At 34.7% G+C, this 19,927-nt stretch overlaps 2 protein-coding genes across 10 annotated transcripts in view; one reads left to right on the top strand and one right to left on the bottom strand.

Moving 5' to 3' along the window:
• Positions 1-19,927, bottom strand: part of THOC2 (THO complex 2) — a 69,210-nt gene that overhangs the window by 28,918 nt on the left and 20,365 nt on the right. For 7 of the 9 annotated variants that reach the window (XR_004318226.1, XM_032475764.1, XM_032475768.1 and 4 more), the window contains exons 6-14: positions 10,164-10,205; positions 9,591-9,721; positions 9,391-9,492; positions 5,914-6,010; positions 5,183-5,276; positions 4,697-4,777; positions 3,054-3,150; positions 874-991; positions 142-321 (exon numbers count right to left, since the gene is read on the bottom strand). Coding sequence is in view for 8 of the 9 variants with exons in the window: in XM_032475764.1 (XP_032331655.1) it covers positions 142-321; positions 874-991; positions 3,054-3,150; positions 4,697-4,777; positions 5,183-5,276; positions 5,914-6,010; positions 9,391-9,492; positions 9,591-9,721; positions 10,164-10,205 (942 nt within the window). In the remaining variant the exon portion in view is untranslated. The remainder of the gene's footprint in view (positions 1-141; positions 322-873; positions 992-3,053; positions 3,151-4,696; positions 4,778-5,182; positions 5,277-5,913; positions 6,011-9,390; positions 9,493-9,590; positions 9,722-10,163; positions 10,206-19,927) is intronic. The other 2 variants (XM_032475769.1, XM_032475772.1) reach the window with 1 other exon arrangement.
• On the top strand, positions 17,685-19,027 carry LOC102508102 (UBX domain-containing protein 2A-like). Its single transcript, XM_032475773.1, is given in 2 exon segments — positions 17,685-18,227; positions 18,230-19,027. Coding segments are annotated over 2 exon segments (846 nt in total). The 5' UTR covers positions 17,685-17,879; the 3' UTR covers positions 18,728-19,027.

Below are 19,927 nucleotides of genomic sequence, written 5' to 3'. Positions count from 1 at the left end.
TCCAGAATGTCTATTTTATATTAGGGCTGTTTCATATTCACATGATGTGCAAAAATGACACATTCAAATTACATCACATTCTATACTTTCCATTATTAGGATTAAAAATTTCACAGAAACACAAAGGCCACTTTAACTTGCCTGATCATAGAGCTTTCCCACAAGTTTCAAATGTTTCTCTCCACCTTCCTGAAAGATTACCCCATTCCTCTGTTGAGCCATAAGCAAACAGAGAGGAAGAGCAAGGTCATGGTCTAATAGTGCATCCTTTAATCTCTGGGAGGACTTTTTAGTGTTTCTGATCTGGCCAAAATAACCACCCTGCAAAAGACAAGACATAAATTTACCAGCCTACCACATGCCATCTGATTTGAAAAACAACACAGAAAAAGTTTAGTTACAATCCTGAAGATACACTCTACATTCCTTCCTTCTCTTCACAAACTTATTGTACTGACACTATTACTGCTACTGGCTTAAAGATAAAGGTCAATTGTCTTTAAACTTCTACATATTTTCCATTTCCTAACTTGCAGTCCCTTATAAAGGATTATTCTTTAGTCAGTGTGGAGCAGATTCAACAACAGATGTGCTCAGATTCATGCCAGTTAGAATATCAAGGACCACAGAAGATTTGCTACTTATTTCCCTTACAGATGTATTACTTACTGTCTTTTATACTTTGTTTCAGCTTTTTTAAAAGGTTTAAATAATATATTACAATTTTAAAAAGTGAGGTAGGGACGATTTTAAGGAGGGTATGTATGGCTTTGACTTTAGCTTTATGTACTTAGGTGCTGTTTAAATTCTTTACTATGAGCATGCATACATTTTGAATTTTAAAAGTTAATAAACAAAAATAGCAACTCTCACCTCAGCTTTTAGTTGCTCTCCACCAGTCATGGCCTCCAGTTGCTCCATTGTCATTTCCTCTGTAATTTCTATTCCTGCCATTTTTTGTACCACTTCTTTCAATATAAGAAGGTCAAAACTATTTAGGAAAAATAAGAAACAGCCTATAGTTGAAACTTCAAACATAAAAGTAAAAATAAACTATAATTAATATACTGAGAATTCCTAAATCCTTTCTATATAAATACGGGAGAGAAGGGGCTGAAGTGGTTTCTAAGGAAAAACTGCATTCTTAGAACTATACTGAGAAATATTTGGCGATGTAATATGTTTATTTTACCTTTCACTTGGAAATAATTTCAAATTTACATATAAGATACAAAGGTAAAAGCAGTACAAAGCACACTCATACCCTTTACCACTACTTCAAATAGTATTAACATTTTTACTCCTGTTCACTTAATCATTTGTTTTCTCTCTCTCCCTATCTTCACACACATACAATTTTTTAAACTATTTGAGAGTAACTCATTTAGTAACATCATTTTAGAGGTACCTAAAATTCCTAATTACCCCTAAAATTCCTAAGAATGTATTTCCTAAGAATACAGCTATTCTCTTATCTTACATAACCACAGCTTAGTTATCAACTTTAGTAAACCAAACACTGATGCAATACTTTAATCTACAGGTCATATTTCATTTTTATCAGCCAACCAACCCTATAATGTCCTTCACAGCATTTTTTTAGTCCTCCAGTGCAGGATGGTCAATATATATTTTTGATGGTATAGAGTCACCTCTCTAAACAATCACACACACACACACACACACGTGGAAGGAATGGAGGGAGGAAGAGAAGAAAGAAAAAAAAGAAAGGGAATCCAAGTTCCAAGTTGTGGTACTTGAGTCTAAGATGACAGTTTACTGGCCAGCCTTAAGCATATTTATTCCTGTGCTAACAGTTATGCATTTGAATTCTCAAAGTTTAGGACTGTCTATGGAAATAATACCTTATAACTTTCAAGATCTTCCTTTATTAGTTAAGTAATGAAGATAAAGTGAAAACACTCTTTCCTACAAAACAAATACAGATGTTTTTCCGAACATAAAGCTAGGAATACCCAAGACACAAGTTAATGGACAAAGGAACAGCTTTCTAAGATTCTTATTAAGTGCTTACTCTCAGCTTGCCTTGTTTCCCTAAACAGTTTTTGAAAATAAGAGGGCTTTCAGGCAAATTAGTTTGCAGCAGGTATCAGTGAAGTATTTTATTTTTTCTTTAAACTATCTTTTAATTAGATGATCACAAAAGCTATATAACACAATACAGAAAACTGAGCTAGAGACTTAAAAATAAATGTGATGTTCCCCTGGCCTATATAGACACAGAAGAGTAAAATGTATAGGAATGGTCAATAGATGAGTATAACACAAGTGATAGATGCTGATAAAAGCCTAAACCTAACTATTATTTTTTTTTAAAAGTTTTCCCTAAACCAAAATAATCTGTCAAGAATTACTTAGGTAATACTTGTTTGTGGCACCCGATAGCTTTACAGATTTCTGTTCGCTTCTATCAGAAAGCTTTGGAAAACAATTTCCAGTTCTTTGATTCTAGTTAGTCTATGCTGATGGGGTTTAATATACATTCTAATTCAAACTCTAAGCCTCTGATATTGGTCCAGAACAAAATTTAAAAACTCAGTATGAAAAGAGGACACTGTCCAAAAGGTGAATTAGCTTTACATAGCTCTAAAGTTTAAATTCAAAAAATAACCACGCTTTAAAGATACTATATACACCCTCAAAATAAACACATTCCTACCAAATGCTCCATGTAAAGGCCAATTACTGTCCAGTAGCATAATCAATAGTGCAATATGTTTTACCATAAGAGGAGACACAATATACCATATTAACCATTTTTTCAAAAGCCTAACAGGTAGTCAAAATGAGTTAGTCTTTTTAATGAGTTACATATATACCTCAATATTACATTTCTTTCTGCAAAAATGTATTATATATTAAGTTATAATTTCTTTTAATTAAAGAATTCCATATAAATAAGTGAAAAAATATTGTACTTAAGCCTACAACCAACAAGTAGTTTTTTAAGATAACAGCAATCTCAATATCCCAATACCACCAGAAGTACTCTAATTATTGAATTTCATTTATATATCATTTGCTATGAATACCTTTTGCCTGCCTTTAGCTGATTAGCCACATATTGAAGAAGACCAGCAAGATCAATTGGGTATTTACGAAAAACTGCACCACAGAAACTAGCCAGACCTATATGAAATAAAAAAAAATAGGGCTTTTAAAAAATAGTTCATAAAACAAAAGGCACAACATTAAGTATCATTTCTTCAACTCAATTTCCAAAACAAAATGAGGTGGGAAAAACTGTATTGCTGATGCCACTGAATGAAATTTTATAAATAATAGCTAATATTTACTGAGCATACATATGCCGAACACCCTATTAAGCACTTTATGTAATTATCTCATTTCATCTTTGCAATAATCATCTCAGGTAGGTATAAACCTATCAATGAGGAAAATTCAGAACAGATATATCATGTAACTTGCTCATAGTCACACAATTGGTATGATGTAGAACAATGATTCAAATTTACAAAGCCTAGTTCCATAGCCTGTGACATTAATTAGCCACAATAAAATCTTACAGATTACTCAGTAAACCTGAATGATCAACAGAACACCTGCCTTTCAAATGTTTGAGTCACAAAAAAAAATCTTTTATCTAGGAACATGTCACTAGTTGTGGAGGGACAAAGAAACACTGCCAGACCACGAAGCAAATAAAAGACCAATTTTAGTCAATAGTCCTTATCATATCTTGAGTAGGGAGAAAACCCCAGTTAAGACAAGAGGAGGAGGTCCTAGTAAAACAAGTGATCTGCAGCCTTTTTAACAATTATTTGCTCAGCACCTAAAGGATAATGGACAAAACAGATTCTGCCCTCAAGGAGCTTACAGACCAGTGAGAGAGACAGAAAAGTAAACTAAAATAACTGTGATGCATAAAAGGTTCTATGGAAGTACAGAAGAGGGGCACCTTATTCTGACTTTTGGGTGGAAGTGTTAACAGGGAAAGCTTTGCAGGTCACATCTCTAAGCTGAACTCTAATGAGTAAGTAGAAAACGTGTGAGAGGAGATGGGTGGGCATGGGAGGGTATCCCAGGTAGAGGAATTAACATGTAAAAGGACCATGGAAAGTGGAAGAAGTTCAGCATTAATGGAACCTAAAATATTAAGGAGGGGCAAAAGATGAGGGTGGACCTGATTCCAAAAGAACTTACTTGTATGATTTATTTCAGATTTCAAAGGGCAATGGGGAACTACTGCAAGATTCAGCTATCGGAGATACAACAGGTTGAAAGAAAAGGGAACTGGATGCTAGAAATCCACGGTACAAGGAACAGAAAAAAAAAAAGCTAGGGTTTTTTGTTAAACAACCGAGTTTTTGTTCTTTTAAGAAGACTAGAACCTCAGAATGGAAAAGAGAGAAAGGGGAATAGTTCCCTTAAGATTAATTCCTATAACATAATAGAATGGATGGGAATTTTCATCTCCCCAGTAATCCGTGCCCAAATTCTATCACAGTCAATAATGGCCTCTTGAGTTGGAAAAGGAGTAAGTACATGAACATCCTTGAACAGCCAAGGACTTGGACTCTCTGTAGAACAAGCTGAATGGCTAGATATTCTCAAGAGCTCTTGACAAACTGGCTCTTACCATAGGTAACAGAATACATAATATGGCAGTTACAACAGATGGAAATTTCATCCTTGGAAGAATAAAAATACTTACTCTGAAGCCAACTTGAGATGGTTGTGTCATCATGTTTCATTCTCTCCTTTTCTGGATTAGCTAAAGCTTCAATGATACAATCTTTCATACATTAAGAAAAAACTTTAAGTTGGTATGTCTCTAACAAAGACCCCTAGAACAACAAAAAATGCCACCCGTTGGGAAAAAATTGTTAGTTTCAGGCTACTACAAATTACTGAAAAATACATTCACTGTAGTACCAACTTTTCTTTTTTAGCCTCCTTTCCATATTTCAGCAAGATACATTCTACCTATATCAAAGATGTTTAGTAAACTTAACGTTGTCTCTCCCTATGTACAACACAGACACACACACACACACAAAGTCCTAACTGGCCAACCTTCAGATCAGCCAACTGAATCAACTTCAGATGGTTACTAAAGGAACTTAGAATGAAAATAAAACATTCACCATTAAGATCTATGAAATGTGAAATCTATGAATTATTTCACTTGAAAGGATACAGGCCAAGACATCATAATTCAACGATGTGAGGTATTTCAATGAATCTACTACAGGTGTTATTAAGTTATCATACTTCTGTATTTGTGACAAGATCTGGAAGACAGCAACAAAGAATAAAAGGCATTAACTAATCAAAAAAGAACTACTGTGCTAACTAAATAATGGCTAGTCTTTTTATTTTTCAAAAGAAATAATGCTTAAAATTAGTTTCCTTCCATTGTGTATTTATATAAAACCTACTATTCTATCATTTCCTTAGAAAATATTTTCTTAGGCTACATTTTCCAATTAGGAAGTAATTCCAGGGCATCCAAACTATAATTTTGGAATTATAGAGGCTAGTCTTATGTCAAATGTGTTTTAGAACTTTCTAAATATGGAAGTGTAACATCTGAATCACAATGAAATGCTGTTCAAATGTTTCTAAAAAATAAAATCAACAAATAATACATCTCTTTATTAATGTTTCTGTAACTCAAAATGTGGTGCACAAAGCAATGTTAGGTAGCCTGTTTATAACAGTAGCACTGTTACATATTACTAGAAAAGTAGATCAATGTGTTAAGTGTTTGCATACTAAATTGTTTCTAGAATAACCAGACAATGTTTTATTTGCTAAAGGCTTTTTTTCCCTAAAACTACCAAGTATTTTTAAAACTACATCATTCCATTTCCACTTGTGCTGATTTAAAGACAACGAAAAGAAAAAATCCCTGAAAATAATATTAACCTCAAAACATACATAATCAAACAAAATGGTTGGATTGCTGTGGCTCAACTTCCCAATTTGTCTTCCAGAAGGCTTCACATTTTCCTTGGTTAGACGCCTACAAGGGGAGAAAAAGGTGGCAGGGATCATCTTAAGTAATTTCCCTCGTAATGTTGGTAGCTTTGTTACATCATGAAAAAAAAAATTATTTCCCAAATATCCAAAATGGATCCATGTAAACAACAACATTCATCATATACTTTACTGTAGGACTGGGCTACTTTGATTAGGCATTCTCCCAGAGGGTATTAAGATTTTGTATTAATGCTTAACATTTATAGTATAGACATCTTCATCTTATAGTAATAGTCTAATAAGCATTAAAACTCTTAACGTACTCTTCAAGTACATAAAACTCTTCTTATAGAGAATAATTATTTCAGATTTTGAAGGGCTCATTATCAGTTTAGGGATTAAGATATCAAATTTGGTGTAATACCCTGAAATGTCTCATGCCATCTGTCTCAGTGACCCTAACAGAGTAATAGCTAACTCCTTGATAGAAGAAGTTATCTGGTTTTCATAGTCAAAGTAAACAATTCTTGAAAAATCAATTCTACTACTTTCCTTCCTCTTTAATTCTCCTTCTAATCAGTATTCTCTAACATTCTGGAAATTTATATCTATGAAATGCTTACAAGTTCAAAACAATTATTACACAGGATCTTAAACTCTTCTGATGAGATTATTACATAAGAAGTCTAGACACTTAAAACTTGAAAAGCTTACAAGTGACAGGAAGCTTTCTAGAATGAAAATATAACGAAGCAAATAATGAATTTAGTTGATAGTTCAAGGAATGTGACCATTCTGGAAGTGACAAACTTGATACAATCTTCAGGAGCATCTCATGACAAAACTGATCCATCAATCAAAATTATTTCATCAACAACTGCTTCCCTTTCCCATTTTCCATGGCCCAGTTTCTTTTTTTCCCTCATGAAAAAGAGAGACCCATCAGTTTTAAACTTTGGCTAAACTCTATTCCGCTTTCAAGGTTACCACCACCTGCTCTTCTAATCTTACTATTTCAGGTGGCCCTCCTACTTGCCAAAGCCAACACTTCCTCTGCATATTTTTCATCTCATTCCCTTCTGCCTCCACCACACTGTGGGGAAAAACAAACAAAAATAAAAGGAAAATCTTCTTAAGTCTTCCCTTCAAAAAACCATGGTGTCTAGCATATGGAACATAATCAATGAGCATTTGTGGAATGAATTATTGGATGCCCTATAGCAAATGAGTGTTCTAAACAGTAATCAAAACTTATGAAATTCTCAAATAACAAATTAATACATTCCATTCTGAACATAAAAAAGATCAATCAATACCAAAATCATATTGTTTAAGACTGGTGAAATAGTTACAGCTTACAAATATAACAGAAATAAAAGTATATTAAAAATTTTGCACATACTCTTCTGTGATAAACATTTTTATTAATTTACTTATTAATTAATTCATATTAATGTCTTCCATAACAGGCAAAGTGCTAAACACTTGGAATACAAGGATGAATAACAGCTCTTGCTCTCAAGCTCAGCCCAGCTGGGGAAACAGATTTAACACCATTATTTAAATTTTTATATTCTTAAACAAATACAGCCAATTACAGAACAGTACTTACTAAATGCTATCAAAAGTATAAAAGGGGAGGGAATAATACGTCTGTATTCGCTTGCATATACATAAAAATACCTGGAAGGATTTTTGAAAAAGAAACTAAACAGTGGCCACTTTTTTCCCCCCCTTGAGAGAACTGAGTGGACAAGATGAAAGACTTTTTACTGTCTACCTTTTTACATCTACCAAAATTCAAACCATGTGAATGCATAAACTATTGAAAAAATTAGATAATTTAAAAAAGAAAAATAATCATAGCAATGTATCTAAGTGGTATGAAAGTATTATACGCAACAACGGGACAGTGGTGGCACAAATAAAGAGCAATTAATTATGCTTGGTGGTATGTGCTATGGAAGGCTTCACAGAGGTGACACTGGAGCCACCTCAGAAGGATGAGGTCACCAGACAGAGAAAGGAAAAAGAGGTAAGGGAAAACCTGTATGAACAAAAGAAACAAAAAATAAATGCAAAGGAAAAGGAGATCACAGCACATTCAGGAAAATGTAAGTGGGCTCAGGTAAAATTGGCAGGAAATGAGAATGGAAAAGCAGGGACAGACAGATCATGGAGGTTCTCTTTCATCACCATGTCGTACAGTTTGACATATAACCTGCAAGCAATCGTTAATCACCAAAGGATTTTGAAGAAAGAGAATAACATAAGGCATTATAATACTCCAGATAAAAGAACTAAGTTTAGTGGTGGTAGAGAGTGGAAAAGACAGATTCAAGAGATTTAATAATATTAAATAATCCACATAAAGCACTCAGTTTAGTGCCCGGCACACATAGTAATGTCTCCATAAATATTAGTTGCTTTTAAGCAAGAAACCCTATTTGAGGAATTCTTAAGACTAGAACTCTCTAGGAAGGATCGGTTCTAATATTATCTCTTTCCATGCCTTCCCTAACTTCCATGGGGTGAAATAATTCATCCCCTTCTCTATCCTCCCATAGAACTTTATACATACTGTATAACAGCACCTATTAAACCAGATTGTGACTGTTCACACACCTGTTTCACTGGTAGACAGTGACCTGGGACAGTATCACTAGGCAAAGAAAAGTATCACTGCCTACTGTTAAATCTAGTTAAACTAGAGAACACAATACTTCTGGTTAGAACAATCATATCACTGCATGAATGTAAAAAAAAATGCCAATAAACAGCCTTGCTGAAAATCTTTGCAATACAGCGGTGTATCCAGTATCTAAACCTATACTAATCTGAAGTATATAATTTTCATAATTAAACTTCAAGCAGTTTACCAGGAAGTAGGATAATATCACTCTTATGTTTTTAATGACATGAAAATAAAAAATTGAAATTTTTCAAAAGTTGACTCCCTATGGAGATGGTTCTGCATAATTCTACTAGAGTTTCCAAAAAGAAAAAAAAAACTTTATTATAACTTTGAGTAGAAGAAATTCCTAGAACTTTAACAGCCTTGTACAAGCCATAGAATGTATTATGCAAACTGAGCAAAGGCCACAGTAGGCTCCCCTTTAAAAACAAACAAAAAAAAACACTCAACCTGTAAAATCCTATAATATGATGCATTAAAGAGAATTTTTATTAGGATTTATAGCTATGCAAACATGACAACTACAAAAACTAACTTGGTAGTCAAAATGAGCTAAAAATCACAAAAATAAATAGTCATTCTATCTGCAGTATATAATCACCTATACCATTAGCAAACACTCCTGGGCTTCCTCAAAATTGAGGCTCAGACATAAGCTGGTTGAAAGAAAGTAAATTAAATCCACATATATTTTAGATTAATAAGAAGAAAAATAAATTAAAACTTACTTCATGATATATTTGGCTCTGTCTATTGTTTGAGCTTTAACTTTTACTAAAAGTGGGTGACTGTTGTAAGTTTCATTCTTCCACTGGCCATACAGGCGATATCTTTAAAAACGATGAGATGAAGAATTAGGAAAAGTCAAACACTTAGAGGTTAATGCACTAGAACAATAGTTAAAAATACAAAAATATTATGTATTTACCTATGCTGATATGGAAATGTTTTAAACATTCCCCACAGTTCCTCAGACATACAAGCATTGCAGTCCATCAAAGAAAGAGATGGAAGTAATACCTGGTCAGTAATGCTAAGCAAACAGCTAAGGATAACTTCCTAAGAAGAAGAGAGGAATAATAATTTCAGTAAGAGGTCCATTTTAATCCCTCCCACCCCCAGAAAACTTTATGTAAGCCTTGGAAAAACTGCAATTCCTTGATTTCATAGCACACCATCTCTAATTCCCCATACTATCACTGTATTTCTCACAATGGTTATTTGTGTTTCTCCATATAAGAAAGCAAATGAGGCAAGGGAAGGAAAGAGGTTGCAAGAAAGAGTGGCTTTTATCCCTTTTCCTTTCTCAACATGGTAATCCTCCAAAACAGGAGGCTGTCAATCTTAAAAGATACTTTGTATGATATGCCAAAAGCCGTATTTAGCATGTAGAGTATAAAATCATTATTCACACAGGTGGTTAAAGCTTGTTCACAGTAAAATCTGCAGTATATTGTACCTAGACAAACACTGGACACACTGGATTTTTCTAGTCTCTTACCGTTTTCTCTTTATCTTCTTGTTTGCTTCCATCAGACTGAAACTAAAATTTAAAAAAAACTATAAATAAAATGCAAAAACGTTAAGATTATGCTGTCACAATTTAGTTTCTAAATTTGAAAAAAACTAACTTGCACACGGCTGTGAATTATTTCCTTACTTTTTACACACACGTAGATTTTAAATATAGCCAGTATTACCAATTAACATTTTAAATTTTCATCTATATCTCTAACCTACAAATAATGTGTGACATTCATGAATTTTAAATATCAGTTTTATAAGCCAAATCTTTTCTCAACTTCATTATCACAAACCAAAGCATCCTAAAACTGATCTGAGTATTTATTATAAAACTGTAGCAGCACAATTTTGTAATAATGCATCTGCATTTTTCTATCCAGATGTTCTAGTTTTCCCTCTACAAAATTAGTAAAAATCTAACATTAAAGCAACAACAACAAAAATTAAAGAAACTTAAAGCTATGTTTTAATTCATCACTATTTAAGCCTTCACTAAGAAATAAGTCCAAAATATCAATAACATTGCTGACAAAGAGCAAACCACTGCCTAACTTGGACAGACTGAATGAAAAAAAACTGGGTCATTATTTTATCAGTGATTTGCAGGTGGGCTGCCGAAGTGCCATGTTTGACAACGTTGTCTATTCATTCAAAATGAAATTGTAACATTTATGTGTGTGTAGGCAGGTAGAGCGTTGGGGGAGTGTGCAAAAGCCAAAAGGACAATTGAAGCACTAATAGTCAAGGACAATCTAGATTTCTGGAAAGGATTTAGCTGAATACCAAGTGTGAGAAGGGGAAAAGATAATATGCAGCTAGCAGGCTTCTTATTTTCTTGGTAGATAAGAGTATTTTGTGCATGTATGTTTTCATGCTTGAGTAATTTAATGGATATTACCACAGGGAAGTCTAACTTCTGTGCAACATTTTCACATAAGACTAATTCAGGGACTGCCATGTTACCTTGATGGGAAAACACACACAATCACTATTTTTTTAATTTGTAGGTTAAGAAGATAGGGTTCCCTTTCACAGAAACAATTAAGTCAACATATATCCTAGTCAGCAAATAAGGAGTCAGGTTATAGAGTGGCCTGGCAGAAAACAAACTAGATTGGTTTTGTTTTGTTTGGGGGAGGTGGGTAATTCTGGTGGCATATTAGGTATGAAATAAGAAATAGGGTATGTCATAATTGGAAGAACTATATGAGCTGGGAATAAAGGCAGTTAAGTCCTTTCCCGGTAACACTGTGATTCAAACAAACCTAATAAAGCTACACATCGTTTTCTCCATACAAATAAAACATTTTCTAGTTACTAAGCCATCCCAATTCCCTTACTAGAAACTTATATTAATTTCTAATGTCTATATGTCAATTCTCTAGATTTCATAAGCAGGAAAATTTGAAGAAGAGAAAACAAATATGGAAAGCACAATGGATCTAGAAGAGCAGTAAAAAACCTTTCTATCAAAGGCTAATTGTAACTAAGATGAACAAAAAATAAATCAAGAGGAACATGCAGGTAAAAGTATTTCCTTTTGCTTGGTAAGATATAAAGACACATTTGCCTCCCTCGATGCTTTCTTTTTCTTTTAGTTTAATTTAATTTGCTTTTTAACTCAGAGCACATATAAAACTCTCCATTCCCACAGTAGAATACTCAAAGTTTTATTGAATTGCCAGGCAAAAATAGGAGGAAGAAAAGAAGGGGAGGGACAAAAGACATTCATTCATTCATTCATTCACTATGTGCCAGGCACTGGGAATTCAAAGATGAACAGGACAGAGTTCCTAACTTTGAGGATCTCTTTAAGATCAAGACTACACTTATCAATGTACTGTTAGGAACTGGATTTTTTAAGTCTGAATAAAACTGAGCACTCACAATTATGTCTAGACATGCCATCAGTTATAAATGATGGCAAGCATAACACTACTGAGCACAAAAGGGTGGGTGTCCATCAAGAGGGGGCTTTTGGGGAATCGAGAAATAAAGGCTGCGAAAAGCTGTAGATATAACTAGATAAATTACTTTTTAGTTATTAGTGTGCTATTTTTAGTACCTCTAACCCATGAACATTCCAAATGCTGCTTTAGACTATACTTTATCTCAGAAAAGAAAAATATTTAAGCCTTGTGACTAGATTGGATTGGAACCTGAAGCTACATCTAAGAATTATGGCATTTATTTTCACCTATTTTTCTTGTTCTTATTAACTAACATTTATTGAGTACACGCTATGGGCCATATAATAGGCTAAGAATTTCACATTCATGTCTTAAAACTACTCTATGAGGAAAATATTTTTGCTATAAAGAATCTAAATAAGATCAAAATAACTTAGAGACTGGAAAATATAACCTGTGTTAAAAGTTACAGGAACCTGAGTTTACAGCCTGGAGAAGAGACACATGAATCGACTTTCAATGTTTTGGTTCAAAGCCTTTTTATCTTTCAGTCAGAAACTTAAAAGACTTTGTGAAACACTTAGAAATCACCTCAACTTTGATACTGTATCATTTATGAAAACATAGGAAGAGATAATAAATGAAAAGTACTACCTTCCACCATAGTTCATTTTTAGTTGATACAAATCTGTACTAAGATGCCAAAGAACAAGTAATATGGTCACCTACACACACCTTTTATCCCAGGGTAAATAACAGCACAACCTTTCGATCTTGAGAGTTCTGGTTTAGACAATAAAGTATGTGGTCTCCCTAACTACCACATGGGTAGCATTCAAATTACAGTAAACAACTTGCGGAAGTGGCTTAAATATTAAAATATATCAAACAAAACAACCTGCTAAATAGCTATGCTCAACTTCCTAAAATTCACTACCCCAAAAGGAATTACTATGGTTAAAACACTGGTCATGTTATAAAAGTGTGCTTTGTTTTTACACAAGCAGGGTTCTAACAAGCTGTATGTAAAAAATGAGTATTTTCAATGCACTTAATGAGTATGTGGTTTGTTTAAATGAATTCTCTTTATAAAAGGAGCTCATAATAGTCTTTTGTAAAACGGAAAATTGTCCTGTAAATCTATCTTTAAGGCAAATTAAGGTTTTCATACGGAATTTAATGTAATATGCCCTTGTGTTTCAGTTTAGATTCCTCCAGAAGCAGACTCTATTCAAGTGCAGGCACAGTTTATTTGGGAAATAATTTTAGGAACCACCAGTAGGAAATTGTTCCTGTGGGTAGCCAAAGCTTAATGCCACTGGAGACTCTAAGGGTCTGTGTAGAAATACATCTTAGAGTTATCCCATTTGAGGACAAGGTAGTTATAAACCTACTCCTGTCTTTTCATTGGTTGAGAGCTCAGGAGAGGGGACAAGGCAAGTCAGTTCCCCAGCAATTCCAGGCTACAAATTCCTGTACTACCTGTGCAGGCTCCTAAGGGCCAGAAAAGCCCTCAGAAAAAGAGATACAAGTGCCAGCAGTTGAAAATTGTGCCAGCACACACTGAAATGGTAAGGACCTGGCCTAAGAGCCAGCCAAAGGAATAAGCGTAGGATCTGATAGCATCTGCTATGCCCTGCATAGACAAATGGCCAAACCTCCAAGAGGTGAGCATTTTCACAAATATTCTTAAATGATACCTCTTTTACGAACTTCGAACTTTTTTCTTTTTAAGAAAATGAACAATGAGGTTCAATTTCAGGAAACAGCCTTTGAGAGGAGGTATAGGGGTTGAATCAGTTGTTTAAAGCATGCATGTGTTCTATACTAAAATTTCTACTTTTCTTTCTCATATAAAATGTACTTTTTAAAATTACAGTCTGCACAGAGCCTACATTTGCCTATTAATAGACTGAATATCTGCCTATCCTTGTATGTTTATATACCTCTTAGGTAAAAAGCACAGCTAATGGGAAGAATTAAAATCCTATTTGTAATTTATTACCTTAACTATGATTCTACACCTTGATTAGAATTATCACATGAATATATTCAATAATAGCTAAAGTGCCCTGAGTTCAAACCAATTATATAGGGATAATACAAGTGCAAATATAAACATCCTAACAGTTCTTCCCTGCTCAAGGCTCATTAAACAGCAAGGGTGCTGTAGATGAAACTTGGTCTCCAACTCTAGAATTCTTCATTTGCTTTGTATAAGTCTCATAATAGCAAACGTACATAGGGAAGCTTAACAAGTGGCACCAATGATAGCAGTGTCTGTTTCTATTTATAGACAGTAAGAATTACAATGCAAGGTTCTGACTGTCTAAAATATTTTAAAAATTTTGTTTCTACTTAAAAATGGAGACATGTCCATAACTACCCTTGACTAGTTCACTCACAAAACCCCAGCAACAAAATTTCCTTTACTTGATAAAAATTCCTTGATGTATTTGTTACTAATGTATAACAAATTTCAACAATAAAAGAGGAAAAAAATTTGACTATCACTACCATATAAAGAAGCTAAAGGCATTCCTATATAAAACCAAGTCTGCTTTTGAGGGAAATGAAGCTGCTACTTTAAAGTGGCATCTTATATTTAAAGACAGAAACAGATTAAAGTATATTAATACTTTAAAACAAATCATCAAAAGCCAGTGTAGTAATAACTCACATAAGTGATAACTTAGGAATTCATGACAAGTATTTTTTTAACACTCTAAAATTGAATACCTATTAGTATCTAATTAATGTCATTTGATCCTTATTGCAACCCCAGGAGCTAGATAAGGCAAATATTATTACCACCTGTCTCTGGCTTAGATAAGTGACCAACTTAAGGTCACATAACTAGCAAGTAGCTAGCAGCTCATCCTGATGAAACTAGTTAACCTAACAATCAATTGCTAATGTTTTAATTACTCTGGGGGACAGGCTTAAATGAAGAATCTGTGCTCAAGTTAGGTTCCAAAGTCAATACATAAAGTGAAAATTACATACATTCACAATTACCCTAAAAAGTTCCTTAAATCATCTATCAAGTACATATATATGTTATCTTTCATTTAAGTCCAACTCAAGACTGTGTTTTCCTTGTCTAGTATTAGGAGAAATCACTATTAAGTGAACACTGTTTCATGAACATATGAAAATAAGATAGTGACTGGCTTGCATTTAGGGGCCATATCACATGAAAACACATTAGTTTAAATAATAGACTAACTGAATGAAGTGAGACATGCTCTAAGAGACCTGAGAAACTGAACCAAAATGAAAGAAAAAATTTCTCCAATTTCACCCTTACTCCTAGGCATACACAGAGTATTTTGATGGAACAAGTCTGGCCACACTCACATAAACTAAGTACAGGTATGGTGTAACTTCACTGTACTTGAACCCTGTACTTTCATCCCAAAGGAATATTAATTTTGAGCTCTATAATCTACACAACCAGGCTAGATCTTAAATTTTGAAAAGAAACAAATAAAGTGAAGCAGGATCACAGACTCTCCCTCCTCTAACTGACCAAAAAAAAAAAGCCAAAATTCTAAAGTAGCTGGTTCATAAATTAGAGTTTCAGAATCAATGGTCTAAAATACATTCTCTCCCTAGCAACCCAAATTTTTATCAAAAATTTGAGGTTTACATAAAAGTTGAATGGATAGCATACTACCCATAAACACCGATATAACTACCTTGTAGATTCAACAACTGACATTCTTTTTTTTTTTGACCAAAAAAATTGCAGACATGACACTTCATCTCAAAATAATTCAGTATGCATCTCCTAAGAATAAGGACATTCTTCCACATTACCATTATCACAACTATTCCTAATATCATCTAATACCCAATCTAAAGTATATTCTGACCCTTTTTAACTTTAGGTTTCTCTAAGCTTTACCTGTGACTCAATTTAGAGCACTCTGGCTTTTTACCAAAGGTCAACATAAGAAATAGCCATATAAAGAGACTAGCCAGACAAATGAATTAAGATGACAGAGTGAAGTTTAAACAGAATTTCTCTCCCTCAATCCCTAATGCAATGAACAATGTTTTCCTGTTTTTTTAATGCCCCAAATTCACCACCAACCAAGGAAGGAAAGAGGAAACTACACTATTAACTTCAAGGGGATAAACACATATGTACACACACACATACACACAAGATTCTGTACTACACACTGTGTGGTATGTACTCTGGCCTTTAACTCAATCCCCAGAAGTAGTACTGAGCAAGGAAGGTAAATTGCCAAAATCCTTTAGGCAACACGGCCTGCAAAGAAAGCAGCCTGAGGAAAAGCCCTTGTGAGTAGAAGCCCAACAGGACTCTGTCAAAGGGAGAACCAGCTGCCAAGGCTTGCTTTCTCTCAAAGGAACTGGGCTCAGATGGATGAGGGAATCAAAGGCCAAGGGAGTTAGATATCCACTTGGCTGGGCATGCCTAGTATAGGATGGGTAATAGGATCTCAGAAGAGAAAGCAGAAGTCCCCTAAATGAGGGTTATACTCAGCCTCACCAAGCTCATTCACTCCTCTACTCTAGACTACAGACAAGAATGTGAAAAGAGAACCCAATACTCAAACCATAGCTTGGCAGGTAGAAGGACTGGTCATAAATAAGGTGGGAAGGGTGGGAGGATTCAGTCACACTATATTAGAAAGAAGTTGAGCAGAGCTGTTCATGTTAAGATAAAGAGAAACACTAGCTACTATGGAAATATAAATAGTCCCCCAAAAAGCATGTAACAGACAAATGAACTTAGCCTGGGAGAAAGTAGAAGACAAAGGTCAGAGACAGATTTTCCACAAGTTTCTGTCCAGTCATAGAAAATAGTATGAAGAATGAACTCGATAAAACAAGAAAAGCTCAGGACCAAAATGGTGGAGTAGAAGGACTTTAAGCTTACCTCCTCTCACAAGTATACCAAAATCACTGCTAACTAAAGGACAACTACTGATGAAAAAGACTGGAACCCACCAGAAAAGATTTTCTACAGCCAAAGACATAACACAACAAGACGGGTAAGATAGGTGGACTTGTGATGTAATAAAATCCTATACCCCCTGGGTGGGCAACCTACAAACTGGAGAATATTTATATTACAGAGGTTCTCCCAAAGCAGTGAGAATTCTGGGCCCCATGTCAGGTCTTCAGCCTGGGGGTCTGGCACTGGGAAGAGGAGCCCCCAGAGCATTTCGCTTTGAAGGCCAGCGGGGCTTGACTGCAGGAGCTCCACAGGACTAGCAAAAATAGAGACTTCACTCTCAAAACACAAACACATGGAGGCTAAACAACATGCTGTAAAACAACCAATGGATCACTGACGAAATCAAAAAATACCTAAAGACAAATGAAAACAAAAACACGACAATCCGAAAACCTATGGAATGAGGCAAAAGCAATTCTATGAGGGAAATTTACAGCAACACATGCTTACCTCAGGTAACAAGAAAAATCTCAAATAAACAACCTAACCTTTATACCTAAAGCAACTAGAGAAAAACAAAACCCAAAGTTAGTAGCAAAAGGGAAAAAAATCTTAAAGATGAGAGCAGAAATAAATGAAATAGGGGCTAAAATACAACAGAAAAGATCAATGAAACTAAAACACTGGTTCTTTGAAAAGATAAACAGAATTGATAAACCGTTAGCCAGACTCATCAAGAATAAAAGGAAGAGGCCAAGCCTGAGAGGGTGTGGAGGTGGCGGTGCTCCTCCTCTGAGGGGCTCCAGCCCGGCGGTGGAGGCGCCCGCGGCCCCATAGCGATTTGAGGATGAGGCCACGAGGCGATGGCGCTGCGCGGCCCCCTCCAGCGTCCGCACCCAGAGTAAGGCAGAAGAGAATGAAAGAAGTAGATAATCTTGAAGGTAGAAAAGAAGAATGGGTTTGTGAAACAGGATCTGACCACCAACATCTTAGTGATAATCGACAAAAAAAAAAATTGTATTTTGTTGACAGCCTTTCTGAGGAAGCTCAGAACGTTGGTGCCAAATGTTTGACCCCCACTGAACAAAAGAAACAGGTAGATGTAAGCATAAAATTATGGAAAAATGGATTCATAGTCAATGATGATTTCAGAAGTTATTCTGATGGTGCAAGTCAGCAGTTTCTGAACTCCATCAAAAAAAAGGGGAATTACCTTTAGAATTACAGGGAGTCTTTGATAAAGAGGAGGTGGATATTGAAGTTGAAGATAAGAAAAATGAAGTATGTATGTCAACGAAGCCTGTGTTCCAGCCCTTCTCAGGACAGAGTCACAGACTGGGAAGTGCCACACCAAAAATTGTTTCTAAAGCAAAGAGTAATGAAGTAGAGAATAAAAATAAGTTGTCTACTGTTCCACTAAACAATCTGGAACCCATCAGTAATATACAGATTCGGTTAGCCAATGGGAAAAGGATTGTCCAGAAATTTAACATTTCTCATAGGATAAGCCACATCAAAGACTTCATTGAAAAATACCAAGGATCTCAAAGAAGTCCTCCCTTTTCCCTGACAACAGCTCTTCCTTTTCTCAAATTGCTAGATGAAACACTCACACTGGAAGAAGCAGATTTGCAGAATGCTGTAATCATTCAGAGACTCAAAAAAATTGCTGAACCTTTTAAAGAACTTTCATGACATTGGTTTTTGATACACTAAGTGGAAAGTTTCCAGAGAAATGATTGTAAGTGGACATGCAAACCAAAATGGGGGAAAGTCAGATTTGCTGGGCACTATTCAGCTCCCTCCTGATAAGAAGATTTTTAAATAAGTGCAAGTTAGGAACTTAAACTCTGACTGGAAACTGTATTCTGTGAACTTTTTCCAGAAAGCTACCCAGAAAAATACACATATTTTCAAATACCAATTATTCAACATAAGATATATTAAATAACTATATCATTTAAAATCTTAATAGGGTATACATTAGCAAATAGGTTCACAGCATCTTTCATTCAAACATTATTCCCAAGCAGCAGTGATTTATTTAAATGTTAGCTGTCTCAGATTTTTTTAAATAGCAATACATTAAAAAAAATTGTACATGGCAAGTCAAAAACATCAGTATAATTTTTTTATATCTGATATACAATCAAAACGCTGGAAGGAACTGCTTTCACCACAGCTATGCGTAAACCTTCAAAGTATTCCCAATTTGCATTCTGTAATGTTAAGATACACTCAAATATTAATTTGGCAACAGTATCTGGGATGTATTTTCATTAAGAATAAATTTGTGTAGCTTAGTATAATGTCAGTATCAATCTGCCTACCCACATTTCAGCATTTTTGAAACATAAAAACTTTTAAAAATTATTTTTTCTCTAGAAAACCCAGTTCATCCCCTATTTTATTTTCTTTCAGAAATTAGGGATTTGTTCTTAGCTGACATTTGGAGTGGGCCGGTTGTTTGCCATCACTCACTGAGAACCTAATGCTTGTGTTGTCATATTACTAATGAATATTTTTTAATGCATCCTGTAAAGTATGGTTTTCTATTCCATATATCAGTCAGCGTGTTTATATATTAAAGGATTATTTGTCATATTTTGTCACCCAGGAAAACATGCTTTGTATCTTAGATTTTTAACTAAAACTGGTTAGACTTCAGTATTTCACTGTCAGATTAAATCCCCTTGCCTGAAAATAAGTTTAAGGAGCTTTTTTTTACAAATGATCCATTGAATCATAGTTAAAATGAAATATACATTGAGTGTGCCAAGGAACTAAGTGGTCATGCCTATTAGCAGTAATGTTCGTGGATGCTGGACATCTGCTGGAAGGAGCAGTTCTCAGTCTTTTTTGTCTCAAGACCTTCTGCTTATGTGGGTTTATACA

This window comes from Camelus ferus, chromosome X, assembly GCF_009834535.1.
Source record: "Camelus ferus isolate YT-003-E chromosome X, BCGSAC_Cfer_1.0, whole genome shotgun sequence".
Lineage (NCBI taxonomy): Eukaryota > Metazoa > Chordata > Mammalia > Artiodactyla > Camelidae > Camelus > Camelus ferus.
Note: the sequence above shows the minus strand (reverse complement) of the source record. Positions and strands in the feature narration are given on the sequence as shown.